This window comes from Schistocerca serialis, chromosome 5, assembly GCF_023864345.2.
Source record: "Schistocerca serialis cubense isolate TAMUIC-IGC-003099 chromosome 5, iqSchSeri2.2, whole genome shotgun sequence".
In the NCBI taxonomy this organism is placed as follows: domain Eukaryota; kingdom Metazoa; phylum Arthropoda; class Insecta; order Orthoptera; family Acrididae; genus Schistocerca; species Schistocerca serialis.
Genome location: NC_064642.1, coordinates 566,683,462 through 566,709,218, shown reverse-complemented (window position 1 = coordinate 566,709,218; position 25,757 = coordinate 566,683,462). Strand labels below are relative to the sequence as shown.

The window sequence follows — 25,757 nt, the reverse complement described above, 5'->3', positions numbered from 1 at the left end:
CTGTAGCACCTCTGTGACACTCTCGCATGGGTCAAACAAACCTTTGACCGTTCGTGCTGCCCTTCTTTGTATATGTTTAATACCCCTTGATAGTCCTATTAGGTACCGATCCTATACACTTAATCAGTAGTCTAGGGTGGGTCCCAAGAGTGTTTGTATGCAACCTCGCAGACTGACTGCATTTCCCTTGTATTCTACCAATGAACCGAAACCTGCTACCTGCTTTATCTACAACTGAGCTTATGTGATCGTTCCACTTGATATCCCCACTTTCTGTTCCACCCATGTATTTGATTGAGTTGATCGATTCCAGTTGTGACTCATTGATATTATAGCCATATGATACTACGTTTTTCCGTTTTGTGAAGTGCAAAATTTTACATATCTGAACATCTGAAACAAGTGGTCAAGCTTTGCACAACTTTGAAATCTTATCAAGATATAACTGAATATTCGTGCAGCTGCTTTCAGACAATATTTCGTTACAGATAACGATTATCATTTGCGAAAAGTCTGAAGTTTCTATCAATATTGTTTTCAAGGTGATTAGAATACAACATGATCAACAAGAGCCCCGACACCCTTCCCTGGGGCACAATTGAAGTTACTTCTGCATCTGTTAAAGACCCTCCATTCTATAGATAATGATGTGTCTTCCCTGTCAATAAATCCAAAACTCTCGCTTGATACTCTATATGGTCGTAGATTCGATAGTAAGTATATGTGTGGTACTCAGTCAAATGCCTTTCGGAAATCAAAAAACACTTCATTTACCTGACTTTCTTGACCCGTAGCCTTCAGGTTGTCAAGTGAACAAGGCGCCAGTTGGGTTTCACATGATCGATGTGTTCCGAATGCATGCTGGATGGCACGAAGGAAGTCACTCTGTTCGGGATACCTCCTTACATTTGAGCTCATCATACGTTCTACGATTCCACAACAAATGGAGGTCAATGAGACTGGACGGTGGTTTTTACTTCTGCTGCCCTTCTTGTAGATGGATGTGACCATTGCTTTCTTCCAACCACTGGAACAAGTTTTCTGTTTGAGGGATTTTCGGTATATTATGGTTAGCAGAGGGGCTAACTCGATCGCAATTTCGTATAGAATTTGACAGAGATTCCAACGTTTTGTGGAACTCGGTTCAGTTTTAACGATTTCAGCTGTTTCTCACTCCACAGACACTAAATTGCGTGTCACGCGTCTTTTCAGTGACATGAGGATTTAATTGAGGCAATACTCCTTATACGACCAGAATTTCTCCGGTTTTTAAGAGGGATCTTTCGATAATATTCTGCTACTACAATTGTTTAAGGCTTCACTCATTGCGCTCTTGACAACCGAACGCATTTCATTGACTATCTCTCTATATATAGGCCTGTGATTTGTTTTAAGCCTGTTATACAGTCGTCTCTGTTTCTCTGTCTCTCTTTTTTCTTTGTAGTGACTGTATACTATAGAGTGTCACTCCCATCATGAACTGTTCTACAGTTACATTCCATCCAGTGCACTGTCAACTATTCTTTTAAACTTGGGTCATAATTGCTTTACGCTCTCTTGTCTTGAACTAAAGGTTTCGGGTTCCTCATACAGATATAACACTGCTGCCTGTTTATCTACGAGTGTATCACTGAAAACATAAATTTTTCAACTTCTTTTAGTTGCCTTTTGTACTTTGGTAATCTTTGTTGTTACAACTGCCTCATGGTCATTCTAGTTGGAAATCATCAAAGAGGTTAGATGTATTTGTTGCTATTAGATCAATTTTTCATTATAATTGGGCTTCCGAACAACCTGCTCTAAGAAGTTCTCTGAGAAAGCATCTGGTAATGATTCGCAGGCTGTCTTGTCACGCCCACCGCTTACAAAACTAATTTTCCCATTTCATTTTTGGATACTTAAAGTCTCTTCTAATGATGGCAGTGTGGTTGGGGAACTTGGGGTAATAGCGAACCGAGGGTTTCTCTAAAGTTTTCGACTTCACGTAATGAGTCTGGTTGTCACTAGAAGGATACATTTATCAGTTTATATCCACCCCTGATACTGAGTCTCGCTTAATCAGTCTCACTTGCAGCTTCAGTTCCTACCTTGCTGAATTTCAGTTTCTTGTCTACTACAACAAATACATCACCTCCGTTTCCCATCATTTTATCATTTCGATATACGTTTAATTTCCCTAAAAAAAACTAAAAAAAACGCACTGCTATTAATTTTGAGTTCTAAACATCTCTCTATTCCTAGTATTACATGAGCTCCACTACTTTGTAGGAATGCTTCAAACTTTGGCACTTTGTTGTGATTACTTCAGTAATTAACCACTAGGATTTTATTACTCTCCCCTGTAGGTGGGGGAAGGGGGTCCTTGGATTTTACGATGATGCTTCCGGGTCTCCTACAGCTATCATTGTCTGGACAGGATAGTGTGCCACCTGATCTAAAGAATCCTCGTGTACACCCCACACACAGTCACTTCCCTGGGTAGCAGTCTCTGACGTGTAGTGCACACCTCACCCATTTAATGGACTCCACAGTTCTCAACCTTAGGCGCATAGAGCTACAATCGACACTCCACTCGGGTCGAGCGGACGAGTACTGGCAGATTCTGTGCTGCCTGTACAGGAGATAGTATCCACACCAAAACAAATACTTTCGTAGTACTGTGAACAGTCTCGTTTCTTTTGCGTCGAGGTCGTATATGACTGATCTTTTTCAGCTTCTTATTCTGGTAGCTTGCACAGAGTAAAGTAGCATGAAGAGCTCCATCAAAGCGATCTACAGACTGGAGACTACAGCACTAAATAATACTGATACAATAAATTTTACAGCGAAATAAATTAAAAGTAATTTAAGTAGCATGGTAGAATGGGGAAAGTGCTCTGAAATCGAGGTTAATACAGGGTGATCAAAAAGTCAGTGTAAATTTGAAAACTGAATAAATCACGGAATAATGTAGATAGAGAGGTAAAAATTGACACACATGCTTGGAATGACGTAGGGTTTTATTAGAACCAAAAAATATGAAGTTCAAAAAATGTCCTATAGATGGCGCTTCAACTGATCAGAATAGCAATAATTAGCATCACAAAGTAAGACAAAGCAAAGATGATGTTCTTTACAGGAAATGCTCAATATGTCCACCATCATTCCTCAACAATAGCTGTAGTCGAGGAATAATGTTGTGAACAGCACTGTAATGCATGTCCGGAGTTGTGGTGAGGCATTGGTGTCAGATGTTGTCTTTCAGCATCCCTAGAGATGGCGGTCGATCACGATACACTTGCGACTTCAGGTAACCCCAAAGCCAATAATCGCACGGACTGAGGTCTGGGGACCTGGGAGGCCAAACATGACGAAAGTGGCGGCTGAGCACACGATCATCACCAAACGACGCGCGCAACAGATCTTTCACGCGTCTAGCAATACTTTGTTTTATTTTTTTGGTTTTAATAAAACCCCATGTCATTCTAAGCTTGTGTGTCAATTTTTACCTCTCTATCTACATTATTCCGTGGTTTTACTAAGTTTTCAAATTTATACTGACTATTTGATCACCCGGTAGATGTACAAGACCTAGTCAGGGAGTTTTAATTACGATGTCGAAGAAATCAAACGGCGACCGTGAAACTTACTGATGGCGTTAGTACTTCCCGATTTATTTACCCTCAATTCGACATATTTTCTAACGATGGATGAGTTGTCGGACACCTTGGTTGTAGAAGACTGCATTTTGGCTGTCCAGCAAAAGTTTTTTCCTCAAAAATCATGTCGTCGTCGTTCGGGAAATGCCTGCCACGCAATGGTTTCTTCGTCCATGTCAGAACAGTTTTGAGGGCGAGGCAAAATATTATATCCCAAGAAGCGGCATGTGTGACTGTCCTATGCAGAATGAGCTTGGTCGTTCTCGTGGAGCAAGAACGCCCCATTGGACAGATTCTTGCCTTGTCGCATCTTTTTGACAGACCCTTGTCATCATCAGGAGATTTCGGCAACATGTTAATAGACGGTTTGACCGAACTCTTAATACCTCACTATGGAAATCCCGAAAAATAATCAGCATCGTCTTGCCCCAGGGTCATTGCTAGATATTTGCCGTTATAGGTGAGAAAAGAAAAATGGCACCCCTTTTTTTTACTACCACCGGACTCTCAGATATCCTCCCCCTCCACACCACCCAACGGCGCAACAATGCAAATCTCCTGTTATACTTTTAATGATTAAGCTAAGGTGTCCAGACGTCGTCATTTTCTGGGGACATTACTCAGTTTTCATGCTTTATCCTCAGTTTCTTCGCTGTTTGATTTGAAATTAATTTTTTACTCCCTTTGCCGGCGCTAAAAATTTGCCGCCTCTAAAAATTTGCCGCCTTAGGCGGCCGCCTAGCCTTGCCTAATGGCAGAAACGGCCCTACCTTGCCCGATGATGTTTGGGTCTTCGCCTTTTTCAGCGGTGTGGAATAAACACGTTTTCATTGCTCCCCTTACTCCTTTGTCTCGGCGTCGTAGTGATATACCCACCACTCGGCCACCGTGATTAGACAGCTAAAAATGTCATTGGCCTGACACAGCTGTACAACCTTGGATCAGCGGATTTTTGAGACGGCGTGAGCAGTCGTGGAAACGAGCGTGTGGCGATTTCAGTCACGTTCAAAATAGCGCACAACATGTTGATAAATGATTCATAGCTGATTTTTACTTTTTCCACGATCGCCTCGATTGTGATTCGCTAGCCTTCGATCCCCAGTTCTTCACCGAGACATGGTCTTAAACTTTGTTTTGCGTCACTAAGATATTTTTCACCACACTGGAAGCGTCTGTGCCACCAAGCATTGTATCGTAAACTGAAGAGCCATGCGTATTCAAATACAGAGATATGTAAACAGGTAGAATACGGCGCTGCGGTCGGCAACGCCTATGTAAGACAAGTGTCCGGCGTATTTCTTAGATCGGTTACTGCTGCTACAATGGCGGGTTATCAAGATTTGAGGGAGTTTGAACGTGGTGTTATAGTCGGCGCACGAGAGATGGGACACAGCGTCTCCGAGGCAGCGATGAAGTAGGGATTTTCTCGTACGATCGTTTCACGACTGTACTGTGAATATCAGGAATCCTGCAAAACTTGAAATCTCAGATATCGCTTGCAGCCAGAAAAAGATACTGCAAGAACGGGACCAACGACGACTGAGATTCGTTCAACGCGTAACCCTTCCGTAAATTGCTGCAGATTTCAAACTGGGCCATCAATAAGAGTCAGCGTGCAAAACCATTCAACGAAACATCATCGTCGATACGGGCTTTCGGAGCTGATGACTGCACGACAGAAAGCTTTACGCCTCGTCTGGGCTCGTCAACACCGACATTGGACTGGTGATGACTGGAAACATGTTGCCTGCTCGGACGAGTCTCGTTTCAAATTGTATCGAGCGGATGGACGTGTGCGGGTATGGAGACAACCTCATGAATCCATGGACCCTGCATGTTCAAGCTGGCGAATGCTCTGTAATTGTGTGTGGCGTGTGCAGTTGGAGTGAAATGGGTCTCCTCATACGCCTAGATACGACTGCGACTGGTGACACGTATGTAAGCCTCCCGTCTGGTCATCTGCATCCATTCGTGTTCATTGTGCATTCCGACGGACTTGGGCAGCTCCAGCAGGACAATGCGACATCCCACCCGTCCGGAATTGCTACAGAGTGGCTCCAGGAACACTCTTCTGAGTTTAAACACTTCCGCTGTCCACCAAACTCCCTAGACATAAACATTATGGGACATATGTGGGATGACTTGCAACGTGATGTTCAGAAGAATCTCCACTCCCCCCCCCCCCCACCCCCCCCACCCCCCCCCACCCCCCCTTGTACTGTTACGGATTTATGGACAGCCCTGCTGGTTTCATAGTGTCAGTTCCCTCCAATACTACTCAAGACATCAGTCGAGTCCAAGCCACGTCGTGTTTCGGCATTTCTGCGTGCTCGCGGGGCCCTACACGATACTAGGAAGGTGTACCTGTTTCTTTGGATCTTCAGTGGCGCTTTGTTGTTGCATGGCTCTGCCTACTCACCAGGGATTGTTGCGGCGTTGTCTTCCTTCAAATGCAGAAAGCGAATTCCCGCAAGATACTTCGACTTATCAGGGGGTTGCGCTATTCCGCCTTGGACCCTCTAGCGCCATGCGGCCGTGCTGTGGTGCTGGGATTCCATTGCAGATCGGGACTGCAGAGATGAATCTCACTGCTTTTACATTTCTCTCTTTCAAATTTTCCTCTGCCTTCCACGTATTCTGACAACGGCCGTGCCGCAGTGGATACACCAGTTCCCGTCAGATCACCGAAGTTAAGCACTGTCTGGCGTGGCCGGCACTTGGATGGGTGACCAACCCGGCCGCCATTTTTCGGGGTGCACTCAGCCTCGGGATGCCAATTGAGGAGCTACTCGACTGAATAGTAGCGGCTCTGGTCAAAGAAAACCATCATAACGACCGGGAGAGTAGTGTGCTGACAACACGCCCCTCCTATCTGCATCCTCAGCTGAGGATGACACGGCGGTCGGATCGTCCAGATGGGCCACTTGTGGCCTGAAGACGGAGTCATTTCACGTATTCTGCCCTACGGTGGTATCCACAGGATTCATCTATACATTGGACATGACCATACCATATTAATTGTTTCTGTTCAATGTCAGCTGTTAATCACCCTTCTACACCCATTCGTAATCGAATCTCTTCGCTAGGCATTTTCCCGATGATCGTCTGGACACATCCATTTTCGTGACCTCCAACCTCCTCTTTTATTCTTCGTAGTTCTCCATGTCTCTACCTCATACAACATTGAACTTTTAATCAGAGTTTCACAGGTAATGTACACTATTTCCGTTTCTTTCCTAATTCACTGTTCCGAAGGATTCCGTTTAAACAAGAGGTTCAGCCTTCTAGCATGCGTTATTCCTTTTGTAATCTCTTCACCTCTGGTATCAAATTCTAGAGTTAGATGAGGATCATTTTGGGTTTAGGAAAGGTAAACGTACCAGAGAGGCAGCTCTGATGTGGGTGGCAATGGAAACAAGACTGAAAGAACCAAGACTCGTTCATAGGATTTGTCGTCCTAAGAAAAGCGTTCGACAATCTAAAATATCGTAAGATATTCGAAATCCTGAAAAAAAACTGGGGAAACTATAGGGATAGACGGGTAATATAGAATATGTACAAGAACCATGAGTGCACTGATTATAAAGGGCGATGTAGTCTTTCGCTCCTACACTTCAATCTATACATCGAAGAAGAAATGATGGAAGTAAAAGAAAGGTTCAAGAGTGGGATTAAAATTCAGGATGAAAGGATATCAATGATAAGATTGGCTAGAACTTTGCTATCCTCGTGAAAGCGAGGAAGAATTACAGGATCTCCTGTATGGAATGAACAGTATAATGAGTACAGAATATGGATTGAGAGTAAATCGAAGAAAGGAAAGAGTAATGAGAAGTAGCAGAAATGAGATCAGCGAGAAACTTAACATCAAGTTTGTTGATCACGAGGTAGATGAAGTTAAGGAATTCTGCTACGTAGCAAGCAAAAAAACCCATGACGGACAGTGCAAGTAGAACGTTAAAAGCAGACTAGCGACGGCAAAAAGGGCATTCCTGGCCATGAGAAGTCTGCTAGTATTAAACATAGGCCTTAATTTGAGAAACAAGTTCCTGAGAATGTACGTTTGGAGCACAGCATTGTAATGTAGTGGGAAAACAAGAACAAAGAGGATCGTAACATTCGAAATATGGTGCTACAGGAGAATGTTGAAAATTAGGTGGACTGATAAGGCAAGGTATAAGGAGGTTCTCCTCAGAATCGGTGAGGAAAGGAATGTATGGGGAACAGGGACAAAAAGAAGGGACAGGATGACAAAACATGTGTCATATCAGCGAGTAACTTCTGCGGTACTAGATGGAGCCGTAGAGGGTGAAAACTGTAGGGGAAGACAGACATTGGAACACATCCAGCAAATAATCGAGAAAACAGATTGCAAGTGCTAATCTGAGACGAAAAGGTTTGCACTGTGGCGCAGAAGATGAATTCGTTGCGGGCCACATCAAACCAGTCAGAAGACTGATGACTCAAAAAAGTTCAAATTCTACTCCTAGATATGTGGAACTACTGCAAGCTGCAAGTTCCTCTGTATCAAGTTGGATACAGGATAATTCTGCTCCTACTGGAAGATATTTTGTTTTCTGGATGTTAAGTTCATTCATACATGTCCTATAGTACCTGATCGTCCATAAATTACAGTGTTCACAAGCAGGTTTCACGCATTCTTCTGCATTTCCTTTTCCACTGATTTAGTACTTTAGCTACACAAATTTTAAACAAAGTAGATTGCACACTACTGCCTTGATACAAACTATTCGAGAGTGTCTGTTACCAATTTATGTTTTTGATATTAAACCATTACACAAATTTAGGACAGCCACTATTAAAATGTAATTGATGTTTGAGTCCTGAAATACCCTCCAGAGCCTTTGTGTATGTACAGCCTACGATATTTCTAGATGATAATTGAAACTTCATAATTAATCCTTGTAGTTTCCGATGTTGGCTGCGGCAAGCTGCACATCAGAAACTGAGGTCGATGAATGTGTGGTGTGGGATTCTGGAGGACAGAATTATAGGCGCCTATTTCATCGAAGGAAATCTTAATGGTAGGAAGTACACCACATTCCTGCAAGAAACGTTAGACAACTTTGCAGAGACAATTCCCAAATCCATGGATTTGACGCGGAGGAGATGTGTCGTGGCCGGCTCGTTCGCCCGACTTGACGGCTCTGGATTTTTTCTTGTGGGGATTCGTAAAATAGATTGTTTATAAAGATGTTCCAACTACACCTGAAGATATTCGAGAGAGAATTGTCAGACCATGTGCTTATATAAGTGCTGATGTGATAAGAAACACTGTTCAATCCATGATAAGAAGATTGTTCAAATGTGTGTGAAATCCTATGGGACTTAACTGCTAAGGTTATCAGTCCCTAAGCTTACACCTAAATTATCCAAAGGACAAACACACACACCCATGCCCGAGGGAGGACTCGAACCTCCGCCGGGACCAGCCACACAGTAAGAAAATTGGAGCACTGCATTGATACCGATGGTCATCACCTTGAACACCTTCTGTAAATGGACGTTCATGCAACCTTTCTGACCTTCATTGATCTTCAAAGACCTTACTGTTACACATGACTAGATTCGTCTCAATAGCCACTATCAGAAAATGAGTATCAAACTATAGCATCCCATTAAAAAAAAAAAAAAAAAGCTGACCTTCATATCTCTGATGCGATCCCACCTAGCAACAAAAAACCAACTTCATATTAACGTCCCAGTTGTCCCATGTGCAACTTTTGTGCCACAAACTTCTCAGCTCCTATCATACTTTCGGAATTATTCTTGGTGACAATAGTAAGTTGACTCACCCTGTATATATTCTACGCTAGACACACAAAGCAAACAATAGGTCATACAGTGATTCTATTGCTAGGCGCAGCTGACGTACAGCCGCCCTCATTAAGGTCGCGTAGTGTTGCGCAGTTACCTGCGTCATCCGGTTGCGCTGGCGGCGGCTGCGGTGCACGGCCATGACGAGGAACGAGTTGAAGATGGCGAGCAGCACCACGGGCAGTAGCACGAACATGACGGACGAGAACCAGTAGAACACCGAGTGGTACGTGGGGTGCTTGCCGAAATCCGACGACACCATGTCCATAAGCCCATCTTCTGTCTGTGGAAACAAAGGAACGTGAACAGTCAGTGCATTAACAAGAAAGCTCGATACAATGGCTGTGCAAGCGATGCAGACGCATCCTTGAGCGTGCATCTACTGCGTGACAACGTACACAATCTGATGAAAAGTATCTGGACACCTGTTAGTGGACATTAATAAGGAGTGTGCCTTTATGAAGGCTTGAACACTGCTGAGGACACTTTCAATGAGGTGTCTGAATGTCTGTGGGGGAATGGCAGCCCATTCATTCTCAAGAGACGAAACTGGAGAAGGTAGTGATTTTGAACATTGGTGTCAGGAACGAAGTCGACGTTCTAACCCATCACGCAGGTGTTCCATTGGGTTCAAGTTGGGACACTGGGCAGGCCAGTCCAATGTAGGAATGCTGTTCTCCACAAACCTCTGCCTCACAGATGCTGCTTCATGACAGAGCGCATTGCCATGCTGGTACAATTATGGCCTCCAAACTAAACCACACAGTAAAACATATCTCTATCCTTCCACATTTAGCATTTTCTAAAATGCAATAAGGGGACCACACCATAAACACAAAAAAGTCCCCGTACAATATCACCATTTCCTCCATACTTCACTGTAGGTACTACATGTTATGGCAAGTAACGTTCTCCAGGCACTCGCCAAACCCAAACCCCTCCATTGGATTGCCAAATGGTATAACGTGGTTCATCACTGCAAATCACTCGTTCCCAGTCATCCACTGCCAATGGCGTCGCTCTATACCACATCAAGTGTCGTGCAGCATTGACAACATAAGTGTGTGGCTTTTGAGGACCATTGGACCCCATTCACTTTAACCCCTGACGCATAGTCATTGTGCTCGCTAGACTGCTATTCGCACTTTGGAACTCACGAGTAATTCCTTCCGCTAATTTCGATTAACTTTATAAAGCCACCCTCTGCAGTGGTCAAAGGTCCCTGTTTGCAGTAGATGCCGTCTGCCCGGGCTTGGTTTGGCTGTGGTTTTTTCTTCGTGTTTCGACTTCATAGTCACGGCACCAGTACTCAACATGGGCAGCTTCAGAAGGACTGATGTGCCCCTGATAGATTCATTACTCAGGTCTCATCCAGTGACTAGCCCATCTCAAAGTCACTGAGCTCTCCTGACCGACCCATTCTGCTATTACTGCTTCTCTGCTGAGAAAACAATACCCTATTCCCTTCTACTGTATCACTGAGTCCTCATCTCGTGACGTCTAGTGGTCAGTTCCGCATTATATATTGGTGTCCGGATACTTTTGATCGGCTAATGTATCTTCATCTGCCGATGTACACTACTGGCCATTAAAATTGCTACACCACGAAGATAACGTGCTACAGACGCGAAATTTAACCGACAGGAAGAAGATGCTGTGATATGCAAATGATTAGCTTTTCAGAACATTCACACAAGATTGGCGCTGGTGGCGACACCTACAACGAGCTGACATGAGGAAAGCTTCCAACCGATTTCTCATACACAAACAGCAGTTGACCGGCGTTGCCTGGTGAAACGTTGTTGTGATGCCTCGTGTAAGGAGGAGAAATGCGTACCATCACGTTTCCGACTTTGATAAAGGTCGGATTGTAGCCTATCGACAATGCGGTTTGTCGTATAGCGACATTGCTGTTCGCGTTGGTCGAGATCCTATGACTGTTAGCAGAATATGGAATCGGTGGGTTCAGGAGGGTAATACGGAACGCCGTGCTGGATCCCAACGGCCTCGTATCACTAGCGGTCGAGACGACAGGCATCTTATCCGCATGACTGTAACGGATCGTGCAGCCACGTCTCGATCTCTGAGTCACCAGATGGGGACGTTTGCAAGACAACAACCATCTGCACGAACAGTTTGACGTCGTTTGCAGCAGCATGGACTATCAGCTCGGAGACCGTGGCTGCGGTTACCCCTGACGCTGCATCACAGACAGGAGCCCCTGCGATGGTGTACTCAACGACGAATCTGGGTGTATGAATGGCAAAACGTGATTTTTTCAGACGAATCCAGGTTCTGTTTACAGAATCATGATGGTCGCATCCGTGTTTGGCGACATCGCGGTGAACGCACATTGGAAGCGTGTATTCGCCATCGCCATACTGGCGTATCAGCCGGCGTGATGGTATGGGGTGCCATTGGTTACACGTCTCGGTCACCTCTTGTTCGCATTGACGGCACTTTGAACAGTGGACGTTACATTTCAGATGTGTTACGACCCATGGCTCTACCCATCATTAGATCCCTGCGAAAACCTTCATTTCAGCAGGATAATGCACGACTGCCTGTTGCAGGTCCTGTACGGGCCTTTCTGGATACAGAAAATGTTCGACTGTTGCCCTGGCCAGCACATTCTCCAGATCTCTCACCAATTGAAAACGTCTGGTCAATGGTGGTCGAGCAACTGGCTCGCCACAATACGCCAGTCACTACTCTTGATAAACTGTGGTATCCTGTTGAAGCTGCATGGGCAGCTAGCTGTACCTGTACACACCATCCAAGCTCTGTTTGACTCAATGCCCAGGCGTATCAAGGCCGTTATTACGACCAGAGGTGGTTGTTCTGGGTATTGATTTCTCAGGATCTATGCACCCAAATTGCGTGAAAATGTAATCACATGTCAGTTCTAGTATAATATATTTGTCCAATGAATACCCGTCTATCATCTGCATTTCTTCTTGGTGTAGCAATTTTAATGGCCAGTAGTGTATCTTATCTACGTTCTTCTACTGATCTCCTGGTGCTCCACCAGTTGATGGTGGCACTCAACCCAAATTTAGACGGAAAATGACATACGGTTCCCAAGCGCCTAATTACGCATCAATATCGACTAAAAGTAAAGTACCTTCTTTGCTTGCGCCTATACTAGATTACTAAAAGCAGAAGATTCCAACTGTGTCCACACAGATTTAACAGAGTAAACTGGATCTTATTGATGGTGGTGATCCGTTCATTGCATAAGAACCCTATTGGATGAGAACGCTATTGAAGCTGGTGTACGGTGGTTATATTACTGTGGGTTCTGCCATCACAATAATAAACGACAAGTACCTAACTCAAGTCACACGCAATCATTACATATCATTCCACTGCTCGACTGCTACTCGTGAAGTGAGGTACGTTCATGTTATGAGGAAAATATGTGAGACTTCCTGGCAGATTAAAACTGTGTGCCGGACGGAGACTCGGACTCGGGACCTCTGCCTTCCGCGGGCAAGTGCTCTACCGACTGAGCTACCCAAGCACGACTCACGCCCCGTCCTCACAGCTTTACTTCTGCCAGTACCTCGTCGCCTACCTTCCAAACTTTACAGAAGCTCTCCTGCGAAGGTTCAGGAAAATATGTATTTTAAACATGACCTTCCCAAAGAGTTTCCCATCCGTCAAAGGTATGGGGACTTTTCCCTATCTATCTCTCCTCTCCTTTTCTTTGTCACTAGAGCTTACTGTCCCAGCAATATCTGCATGATTAGAGGAATGACAAACGGAAGAGTGAAGCGATTGGCTGTAGCATTTCTGAAGGAACTATAGCTGTTCTTTTATCAGTTTTTTATTTTTTATAAGAACGAGGGTTTAATGTCCCATTGACGATGAGGTCATAGAGATGAAGCACAGCTTGAGATTGGGGAGGGGTGGGAAGGGAAATAGGCTGTGTCGCTTGCAAAAGAACCATCCCGGATTCATCTTAAATGATTTAGGGGAACCAGGACTAAAATAAATCTGAATGGTGGGGTAAGGAATTGAACCGCTGTCCCCCAAATGCAAATCCATTGCTTTATCACTGTGCCACCTCATTCGCTTCTTCGTATTAACCAGAAGTAATTTAGAAAACCCACAGAAATACCATTTAAAAAGGCGAAATGTGAATTTGAACTGCAACCCTTTAAAGCTACATCTCATTTGGCTTGCTAATTGTATTCCATTGCCATGTTTACTACACAATCTCCATTAGTAGACATCTTCTGTTAAGAGATTCCTTCAGTCCCATTCAACCCGCTGTCGAGTACAGACCTACTTCCTTGTGTGCACCGCGGCATTCGAAGAGTGTGAATAACAGCTTCACGTGACCTATTTACTTCTAGCGTAAGCGTCATAAGTAAATCACTAAACAGTGTTGATAGGTGGAATGGAAAACCGTGATTCAGCATTAGCTGAGAAACGACATGAACATGGACACAGGTGAACCATCTGACACTGGTCAGGTGGTAGTGTTACATTATCATTTTTACGGAAACAGTCCCGCAACATATGTAAAATCATAACGTAAAGTTCCTTCGATCGGAATAATTAATTAATACCGAGAAATTTGATGCATAAAAGTACTAATGATAAAGCTTACTTAACTGTTTGTTAACTTTCTATTCGAATTTGCATGCCTTATTTAAATAAGAGGACGTTGAAAACAGATTGGGATGAGGTGACAGAGTCGTGGAATCACTTAGGCCAACACCGCTGGAGAATATCTCGGAAGAGAGTACCAGGAGGTGTACGGTTAATGACTCTGCGGCGGCGGACAATCTTTTGTAGTGCCACTGCAGACAAACACAGATAAGATCCCCTATGGCGTAAGGTCTCCAGATGTGACCGCTTTTACAACCTAGAAGTGGAATGAAAAGGAACGCCATTTTTAGCGAAGTCCTAGAAGGCAGTATTGTGTACAAAACGTAGAAAGTTGTGTTTTCCGCGTAAAGTGCCAGATAGTATAGACGTTACTCGAAAATTGAAAGGGGACCTGCAGGTTTGGGATGTCCTGAAGGTATGAGATGCTGCTGGACGTTGACTTTACAAAAACAAATGTTTCTCCAAAATGAGAACTGCTGGGATTGGCTAATACGAATAAACTACGAGGTTACAAAGAGAAACTCGACTGTGCCAATGAGGACCTACCTCAATGCCCACAGAGAGAGATGGAAAGAGACTGGGATGCCATTTTTCGGTATTAAACGGTAGTACGTGCATTACCAGCTACAGAGTAGCCCAGGGAAGGGGAGAAGAGTTTTTTTAGGAACATTTTTACCTGACGGCGCCCGGAAGGTTTGTCCCAGCCAATCCGAAGAGAGCAAAGAGCGTAAATGCAGAAATATGAGTTTTCCTTTTAGTGAACAGTCGATACAAAATTACTTGTTTGGAGAGAGCGTTTAAAACTACTTCTTACTGGTTCTTCGGTGAGTGTCTTCACTGCCAGGGTCCACTGTCAGAACTGGTGCGCCGAGATTCTACAGCTACTTAAGCCTTTACCTATAGTTTCCTATGGTGAGATTGACCATGACCACGACAGAAAGCGTAGAGACATTAAAACCGTTTTATGTAATTTCAAGCTTCACTTCGAAGACTTGCATTCAGAATGCATGACCAGCTCGCTTTCAGCTCTGACCACAGGTTCAACGTTTTCCCTTGTTTAGTACTATTTGTCTTTTCTACTAACATCATAACAATCAAATTACACCTTCACAATTGTCATTGTTTCATTTACGTGGTTATTAGAATCTTGCCCCATACCATTTTATCGTCTGTGCCAAGGTTTTACTATAATAATTTTATCATTGCTTGTCGAATGTTTTCTTTAGCGGAATAAACTGAATTAATTTTGATTCTTGTTTTATTTAGTAAAAGTGTAAATCTTAGTTCATTATTTTGGAAGGTGATTAATGAATGAATGTCAGACACAGGGCCCAATTCCCACACCTCCAAGCCGGCCGAAGTGGCCGTGCGGTTCTAGGCGCTGCAGTCTGGAACCGCGAGACCGCTACGGTTGCAGGTTCGAATCCTTCCTCGGGGATGGATGTGTGTGATGTCCTTAGGTTAGTTGGTTTTAACTAGTTCTAAGTTCTAGGGGACTAACGACCTCAGAAGTTGAGTCCCATAGTGCTCAGAGCCATTTGAACCACACCTCCAACTTTGAATCACGCGACCGTAACCTAGCAGTAAAGGCTACTAATAGTAGAATAACAATAAGATCACGGAGGTACCTAGCAAAGATTACATACATCCTGTGGCATTTTTGACCAATGCTGCTGCAAATCAGTGGTAAAGAGCATCTTCTTAAAGGACAGGAGATGGCATAATAGGAACCAAGGCAAGAATCCACTGAATACTGCGTCGCACAGGAGGCAAGAACCTAGATATTGCGTTTGTAGGAATCTGTAATTCTAACATTGGCACACTTCATCCTATGACCCCTCGGCAAGCCGCTGTACTGTGGAAGTGCTCTTATGAAGGAGGATATAATCAATGCATGAAGAAGTAGAGTTAGAATGGAAATGCGTTTGGGGTCAGCTGCAAATATTTAGGGAACCGTAGCTTTCCCTGATAATTACACGGATAATTACATGCACAGTCCCATGACTATAAAGCAAAGAGTCTTAGGAATGTTGACGTCTCACTGAGCGATGAATACATCAGGTAGAAAATAAATTGTTAAAATAAAATCTCAAATATTAACAGTAACCAAAGAAAGTTAACATGAAGGGTCAGAACAGATTTCCCGACAGCCAGTTTGTGATTTAACTTTCAGATAACAAAGATTTCCAGAGTTTGTCTATTTGTATAGGATAAAATGGCGGTGGACCTTATGTTCTCCCCCAGATTCAGTGCTTCAGTTGTTTACTATTTAATCATAAAATTTCACTCTCTGGTGACCAGCCCAAAATACTCTAAGTGTTCAGGCCTGTAACTCTGCAGCCAGTGTAAGTCACTGGACGACAGGACGAATTGTGTTGTCTACTTTGTCAAGGAAAGGATTTATGAATGGACAGAAAATGCTCCGAACGTCAAATTTTCGTTGAAATAGGGCGTGAGCGTGTTTGCCAGGGACTTACTTGCCAGCCACCTCTCGGCAGATCGTTCATACTCTAGCGCACTGATGATGTTGTCACCAGCTGGTGGTACTGCAACGCAGAACTCATCTACGACACGTGCACCTCTTGTTGGTACTAATCAAAGGAAGGATCAGAACAGCCACACAACAGCTGAACACCAAATATGTAATGTACCACGGCCAAAGGTGCACTACACGCTTCTAAAAAAGTTTTGCATCACCCCGTTTCCCAGAACTCCTGAAGATAGACGTTGACTGTGGATGTTGTATCACAGAGACAGTCCCTTGACTCTTCAGAGATGCCACTAAACCCGCCCAAAGATGTAAACTACCATGCATGAGCAGCGCCTATTAGACGAAGGGGGTCCGACAGCTGATCAGTTGCAGTCATTCCACCAGGAATGAGGTACACGGCTCGTTTTGTCTGTTGTTCAACCATGTCTAGAGGGTCAATACCGCAGTTCGATCGCTTCCGCATTGTTACTTTGTGTCAGGAAGGGCTCTCAACAAGGTAAGTGTCCATGGGTCTCGGAGTGAACCAAAGCGATGTTATTCGGACATGGAGAAGATACAGAGAGACAGGAACTGTCGATGACATGCCTCGATCAGGCCGCCCAAGGGCTAATACTCCAGCGGATGGCCGCTACCTCCAGATTATGGGTCGGGAGGAGCCCTGACAGCAACGCCACTATGTTGAATAATGCTTTTCATGCAGCCACAGGACGTCGTATTACGACTCAAACTGTGCGCGATAGGCAGCATGATGCGCAACTTCACTCCCGACGTCCATGGCGAGATCCATCTTTGTAACCACGACACCATGCAGCAAGGTCCAGATGGGCCCAACAACATGCCGAATGGACCGCTCAGGATTGACTGCACTTTCTCTTCGCCGATGAGTATCGCATATGCCTTCAACCAGACAATCATCGGAGACGTGTTTGGAGGCAATCTGGTCAGTCTGAACGCCTTAGACACTCTGTCCAGCGAGTGCAGCAAGGTGGAGGTTCCCTGCTGTTTTGGGTTAGCATTACGTGGGGCCGACGTACGCCGCTGGTGGCCAGGGAAGGCGCCGTTACGGTAGGTGAATGCCATCCTCCGACAGATAGTGCAACCATATCGGCAGCATATTGGCATTCATCTTCATGGACGACAATTCGTGCCCACATCGTGCACATCTTGTGAATGACTTCCTTCAGGACAACAACATCGCTCGACTAAAGTGGCCAGCACGTTCTCCGGACATGAACCCTAACGAACATGCCAGGGATAGATTGAAAAGGGCTTTTGACGGACGACGTGACTCACCACCAAGCCGAATCGCAATTGAGGGACAATCTGCACCAACAGTGCCTTGATGAACCTGTGGATAGTATGCCACGACGAATACAGGCATGCATCAATGCAAGAGAACGTGCTACTGGGTATTAGAGGTACCGGTGTGTACAGCAGTCTGGACCACCACCTGTGAAGGTCTCGCTGTATGGTGGTACAACATGCAATGTGTGGTTTTCATGAGCAATAAAAAGGGCCGAAATGATGTTTATGTCGATCTCTATTCCAATTTTTTGTTCAGGTTCCGGAACTCGGAACCGAGGTGATGTAAAACTTTTTTTTACGTGTGTATAATCGGACATAAGTCAACTGATTTCTTCCAAGTCACACAACTCCCTTGCCATTACTTAGGTCCCTAGCTTAAATACTACTACAGTAAGCAACCCATATTCATCGATGACAGCATAATTTCCACAAGCCGCAAGTGGTACGCCAGGAGTAACAGCTCGATTACTGAGAAACAAATAAATGTCATTGTAGGTTTCGTGGAACAAACAAGAGTAGGAGCATCAGTCTCTCTGTAGCGTATCAGGTATTTGCTTGGTAACATACTGAATCATCACACCGGTTATCAGTGTCATTCAAAAAGGTCGCTGGATTGCGCATTTAAAACAAGGAATATTTGAAAACAACGAAACATCATAAGTACTTTTCTCAACAACTACAATGACTAGTTACGCTCTTCAATCGAATACCCGTTCTATTCTGCGTAATCCAGAGGCTTTTCAGAATAAACTTTCCCAGTAAAGTTATTTTGCAGTTGCTCTGAGTGAGACATGGTTAAAACCCAAAGACAACACCCACTTCCGAAGTTACGCGCTAACACGCCAGGATCGAGAAGTCGGCAAAGGTGCTGTAACTTTTTAATGAGCTCTCCGATTCCTTTCCAGCGACATCATATAAATATCCCTTCGACGGACATTTAGGCAACAGCCGTTAAGGTAGCGACTCCAACTACAGAATTCTGCATCGCTTCGATGTGCAAGCCTCCTCGCTGTAGAGTCCATAGCAGTACTTGGGACAAGATATTTAAGCAGCCTTCATCACCGTATATAATCTGCGGAGACTTTAACTCTTACAATCAAGCTTGAGGCTAAATCGTTGCGAATGCGAATTGAATGACTTTGTTGCAGCCTATCGACAACAACAGCCTAATTGTTCTAAATGATATATCGCCTACAAGGACTCAACACCATATCGAAACATATCAGCTGTTGACATCACACTTTGTCCTGATGCCTCCAGTTTTTTCCGACAAATGATGAATCAAAACGGACTCACTAGTTCGTGACCACTTCCCACTTGAGGTAATGATCACGACTCATACAAACTGCACTCGAATACTTATTCCTTCTACTTCCTGGAACAGTGAACAAGCTGCTGACCACAAAACTCATCGATACTACTGACTTTCAATACATTCACACAGACTTGAATCTTGTACAGTTTGTATCCACATGTGCATTAAATGGATAATTCCCTGCAAGTAACTGACTGAGATGCACTTCGTCTGCCACAACATAAAGCGAACTCAGTGTTCAGCGGTTCTTTTCGTTGAGAAACGTTGTTAACAGTAATCGGCAAAGTCAGATACGTCGTATCTGGGTTCCACCCTGGCTTGAAGTGCCTTCAGATGTGTAGTTGTTAAATAATTTGATAATTACAGTATATTAAATTGCACTTGAGTGCGGTATTTGCATATTAAATAGAAGTATTAGGAGCTCTCGTTACAAAAATGTAAGGAGATTAGGCATAAGCATTTATTTTTGGGAACAAAAGTGTTTTGGATCAAGGTTATGCAGTGGCCTATGATGAGAGAGCTGAGTACATTTTATTTACTGAATGGGCCGTTGTCGGAGAAGCCGGGAGAGCACTGGGATCGGCTGGCCATCTCTCCCGGCAGCGGTCATGGAGTTGATGTGGTAGACCTCTCTCCTTGCGCGTGGTCAAACACCCGATTAGCGAACTTATATTCTTCTTCTGTCCAGTCAAATTATTAGCTGATCCATCATTGAAGAGGACGTGGGACTGCGGCTGGTCATAAACGTGTATAAAGGAGGAATATTAACAGCTGTACTTTTTACAAAGTATATTAAGTATGCGACCAGTTTCGGCACTATATTAGTGTCATCAGCAGCCCCTATGTAAACTGAACAGCTGTTGTTAGATGGCTGGTGCGCACACATAGTGTACAAGCCGTTCTAGGCGCTTCAGTCTGGAACCGCGCGACCGCTACGGTCGCAGGTTCGAATCCTGCCTCAGCATGGATGTGTGTGATGTCCTTAGGTTAATTAGGTTTAAGTAGTTCTAAGTTATAGGCGACTTATGACTTCAGATGTTGAGTCAAATAGGGCTCAGACCCGCACATAGTGTAAATAGAGACCAGTGAATATCATGGTACCTTTCCTAACGGGCCGACGATGGCGTACGGACCCGAAGATGACACTAATGTAGTGTCGAAACTGGTCACGTAATTAATATGTTTTATGAAAGTAAGGCTTTTGGTATTCCATATTTCTACAAAAAAATCAAGTTATTGTTCAATATTCTAGTGAAATATTTCGTACTGGTCACAAATCTCACGATAGGTAAGGAAGACCACACGCAGGCTTTATTGTAGCTGGTATTCCTTCGCTGGGCAAGCTAAATATCGCCATTTAAGAATGGATTTCCTGTGTCCTGTCGACTCTTCCATTTTTACCTTCTCCGCTGCACCCGCTAACGTCTGAATCAGCCCACCTTGATGATGTGTGTCTAGATCGCCGATCGTCCCCACACTTGTAACAGCAGAGGACCATTAGTAGCAAGCGTTACTTCGCTTGGCAAACAGCATATACCTCTTCTTATCTTCAGTTTGACAACGTGTCTTAGTCGGAAACTACTCCCATACTCCTCACAGTAGATGGATCGCTCGCAGGGTGCCAAGAACTTTTACTTCATGATGTGCAGTATTGGCTGGAGCGTATCTGGGCATCCGGCGTTTGACCGTACATGGTCGGCCCCTGAAAAGAGCGGTGCGGCCGGACGCTATTCTCAGGTGGCTATTACGACTTTGGACGTGACGTCTGACCATGGCCACCATTATATTACAAAAAACAAGTTGTTGTTGTTGTTGTGGTCTTCAGTCCTGAGACTGGTTTGATGCAGCTCTCCATGCTACTCTATCCTGTGCAAGCTTCTTCACCTCCGAGTAACTACTGCATCCTAATCCTTCTGAATCTGCTTAGTGTACTCATCTCTTGGTCTCCCTCTACGATTTTTACCATCCAGCTTCCCTCCAATACTAAATTGGTGATGCTTGATGCTTCAGAACGTGTCCTACCAACCGATCCCTTCTTCTAGTCAAGTTGCGCCACAAACTCCTCTTCTCCCCAATCCTATTCAATACCTCCTCATTAGTTATGTGATCTACCCATCTAATCTTCAGCATTCTTCTGTAGCACCACAATTCGAAAGCTTCTATTCTCTTCTTGTCTAATCTATTTATTGCCCATGTTTCACTTCCGTACATGGCTACACTCCATACAAATACTTTCAGAAACGACTTCCTGACACAAATCAAAACTCGATGTTAACAAATTTCTCTTCTTAAGAAACGCTTTCCTTGCCATTGCCAGTCTACATTTTATATCCTCTCTACTTAGACCATCATCAGTTATTTTGCTCCCCAAATAGCAAAACTCCTTACTACTTTAAGCGTCTCATTTCCAAATCTAATTCCCTCAGCATCACCCGACTTAATTCGAGTACATTCCATTATCCTCATTTTGCTTTTGTTGATGTTCATCTTACATCCTCCTTTCAAGACACTGTCCATTCCATTCAACAGATCTACCAGGTCCTTTGCTGTCTCTGACAGAATTACAATGTCATCGGCGAACCTCAAAGTTTTTATTTCCTCTCCATCGATTTTAATACCTATTCCGAACTTTTCTTTTGTTTCCTTTACTGCTTGCTCAATATACAGATTGAATAGCATCGGGGAGAGGCTACAACCCTGTCTCACTCCCTTCCATACCACTGCTTCCCTTTCATGTCCCTCGACTCTGATAACTGCCATCTGCTTTCTGTACAAATTGTAAATAGCCTTTCGCTCCCTGTATTTTACCCCGGCCACCTTCAGTATTGGAAAGAGAGTATTCCAGTCAACATTGCCAAACCTTTCTCTAAATCTACAAATGCCAGAAACGTAGGTTTGCCTTTCCTTAATCTCTCTTCTAAGATAAGTCGTAGGGTCAGTATTGCCTCACGTGTTCCAACATTTCTACGGAATCCAAACTGATCTTCCCCGAGGTCGGCTTCTACCAGATTTTCCATTCGTCTGCAAAGAATTCGTGTTAGTATTTTGCAGCTGTGACTTATTAAATTGATAGTTCAGTAATTTTCACGTCTCTCAACACCTGCTTTCTTTGGGATTGGAATTATTATATTCTTCTTGAAGTCTGAGGGAATTTCGCCTGTCTCATACATCTTGCTCACCAGATGGTAGAGTTTTGTCAGGACTGGCATTCCCAAGGCTGTCAGTAGTTCTAATGGAATGTTGTCTTCTCCCGCGGCCTATTTTCGACTCAGGTCTTTCAGTGCTCTGTCAAACTCTTCACGCAGTATCATATCTCCCATTTCATCTTCATCTATGTCCTCTTCCAATTCCATAATATTGTCCTCAAGTACATCGCCCTTGTATAGACCCTCTATATACTCCTACCACCTTTCTGCTTTCCCTTCTTTGCTTAGAACTGGGTTTCCATCTGAGCCCTTGATATTTATCCAAGTGTTTCTCTTTTCTCCAAAGGTCGCTTTAATTTTCCTGTGGGCAGTATCTATCTTACCCCTCGTGAGATAAGCCTCTACATCCTTACATTTGTCCTCCAGCCATCCCTGCTTAGCTATTTTGCACTTCCTATCGATGTCATTTTTGAGACGTTTGTATTCCTTTTTGCCTGCTTGATTCACTGCATTTTTATATTTTCTCCTTTCATCAATTAAATTCAATATTTCTTCTGTTACTCAAGGATTTCTACTAGCCCTCGTCTTTTCCTACTTGATCCTCTGCTGCCTTCACTACTTCATCCCTCAGAGCTACCCATTCTTCTTCTACTGTATTTTTCCCCCATTCCTGTCAATTGTTCCCTTATACTCTCCCTGAAACTCTGTACACCCTCTGGTTCTTTCAGTTTATCCAGGTCCCATCTCCTTACATTCCCACCTTTTTGCAGTTTCTTCAGTTTTAATCTACACTTGATAAGCAATAGATTGTGGTCAGAGTCCACATCTGCCCCTGAAAATGTCTTACAATTTAAAACCTGGTTCCAAAATCTCTGTCTTACCATTATATAATCTATCTGAAACCTTCTGTATCTCCAGTGATTTTCCATGTATACAACCTTCTTTTATGATTCTTGAACCAAGTGTTAGCTATGATTAAGTTGTGCTCTGTGCAAAATTCTACCAGGCGGCTTCCTCTTTCATTTCTTAGCCCCAATCCATATTCACCTACTACATTTCGTTCTCTTCCTATTCCTGCTGTCAAATTCCAGTCACTCATAATTATTAAATTTTCGTCTCCCTTCACTACCTGAATAATTTCATTTATCTCATCATACATTTCATGACTTTCTTCATCATCTGCAGAGCTAGTTGACTTGTACTACTGTAGTAGGCGTGGGCTTCATGTCTATCTTGGCCACAATAATGCGTTCACTATGCTGGCCGGCCGGTGTGGCCGTGCGGTTAAAGGCGCTTCAGTCTGGAACCGTGTGACCGCTACGGTCGCAGGTTCGAATCCTGCCTCGGGCATGGATGTGTGTGATGTCCTTAGGTTTGTTAGGTTTAATTAGTTCTAAGTTCTAGGCGACTGATGACCTCAGAAGTTAAGTCGCATAGTGCCCAGAGCCATTTGAACCACTATGCTGTTTGTAGTAGCTTACCCGCACTCCTATTTTTTTATTCGTTATTAAACCTACGCCTGCATTACCCATATTTGATTTTGTATTTATAACCCTGTATTCACCTGACCAAAAGTATTGTTCCTCCTGCCACCGAACTTCACTAATTCCCATTATATCTAACTTTAATCTATCCATTTCCATTTTTAAATTTTCTAACCTACCTGCCCGATTAAGGGATCTGACATTCCACGCTCCGATACGTAGAACGCCAGTTTTCTTTCTCCTGATAACGACGTCCTCTTGAGTAGTCCCCGTCCGGAGATCCGAATGGGGGACTATTTTACCTCCGGAATATTTTACCCAAGAGGACGCCATCATCATTTAGTCATAAAATATAGCTGTATGCCCTCGGGAAAAATTACGGCCGTAGTTTCCCCTTGCTTTCAGCCGTTCGCAGTACCAGCACAGCAAGACCGTTTTGGTTAGTGTTACAAGGCCAGATCTGTCAATCATCCAGACTGTTGCCCCTGCAACTACTCAAAAGGCTGCTGCCCCTCTTCAGGAACCACATGTTTGTCTGGCTCTCAACAGATACCCCTCCGTTGTGGCTGCACCTACGGTACGGCTATCTGTATCGTTGAGGCACGCAAGCCTCCCCTCCAACGGCAAGGTCCATGGTTCACGGGAAAAAAGTGGCAACATTAATAAGGGCTTAAACCACCCAGAATTCACCTTAAAATAACTAAAACTGCCTTAAAACAGCAGACCAATGACCCTAACGGGAATTAAAAACTGAAAAAAACGAGAGTTCGGGGAAACATAGGGACGTTTGCAAGACAACAACCATCTGCACGAACAGTTCGACGACGTTTACAGCAGCATGGACTATCAGCTCGGAGACCATGGCTGCGGTTACCCTTGACGCTGCATCACAGGAGGGCCTGCAATGGTGTACTCAACGGCGGACCTAGGTGCACGAATGGCAAAACGTCATTTTTTCGGATGAATCCAGGTTCTGTTTAGAGCATCATGATGGTCGCATCCGCGTTTGGCGACATCGCGGTGAACGCATATTGGAAGCGTCTATTCGTCTTCGCCATACTGGTATATCACACAGCGTGATGGTATGGGGTGCAATTGGTTACACGTCTCGGTCACCTCTTGTTCGCATTGACGGCACTTTGAACACTGGTCGTCACATTTTAGATGTGTTACGACCCGTGGCTCTATCCTTCATTCGATCCCTGCGAAACCCTACATTTCAGCAGGATAATGCACGACCGCATGTTACAGGACCTGTACGGGCATTTCTGGATACAGAAAATGTTCTACTGTTGCCCTGGCCAGCACATTTTCCAGATCTCTAACCAATTGAAAACATCTGGTCAATGGTGGCCGAGCAACTGGCTCGTCCCAAAACACGTGGTTCTGTGTCATAGAATGTTCCGGGGTAGAAGTTTACAGGCAACTCCAATTATCTTCCCACCATGACACTTGTAGCATTATTGAGGGGACTCTGACGGCGCTACGGTATGTCACGGACAGCGTGGGTACTCCTGTATTACCTCTCTTGCGACAGTATCGTGGTGCCATTTTGCAACTGGACAATGGCCGTCCGCACATGGCACGTATCTCTAAAAACTGTCTGCGTGATGTTGATGTACCCCCGTGGCCAACAAATTTCTCATATCTGTCCGCAACATTTGTTCGAGCACCGAGGGAATCGGCACTCTCCCGTTGCTAGTATCCAGAATATCAAGGACCATGTACAACGGTTGTGGACCAGCTTGCCTCTGGCGAGGATTGATCAATTTTATGACACGTTTACCTACCGAATAAGTGCAAGCTACCAGGCCAGAGAGGGAGCAACGTCGTACTGATAAATGGGCTCATACTGCCAACTTATTTATAAATTTGACTCGATTTTGTAATCAAAGAAATAACATCCACGGCTCAATCCAT

The 25,757-nt window shown here is 44.2% G+C and overlaps 1 protein-coding gene across 1 annotated transcript in view; it reads right to left on the bottom strand.

Moving 5' to 3' along the window:
- The window catches only part of LOC126482087 (probable G-protein coupled receptor 139), a 52,538-nt gene that overhangs the window by 16,648 nt on the left and 10,133 nt on the right, over positions 1–25,757 (bottom strand). Inside the window, exon 3 of the mRNA XM_050106063.1 lies at positions 9,574–9,759. Coding sequence (XP_049962020.1) covers positions 9,574–9,759 — 186 coding nt within the window. The remainder of the gene's footprint in view (positions 1–9,573; positions 9,760–25,757) is intronic.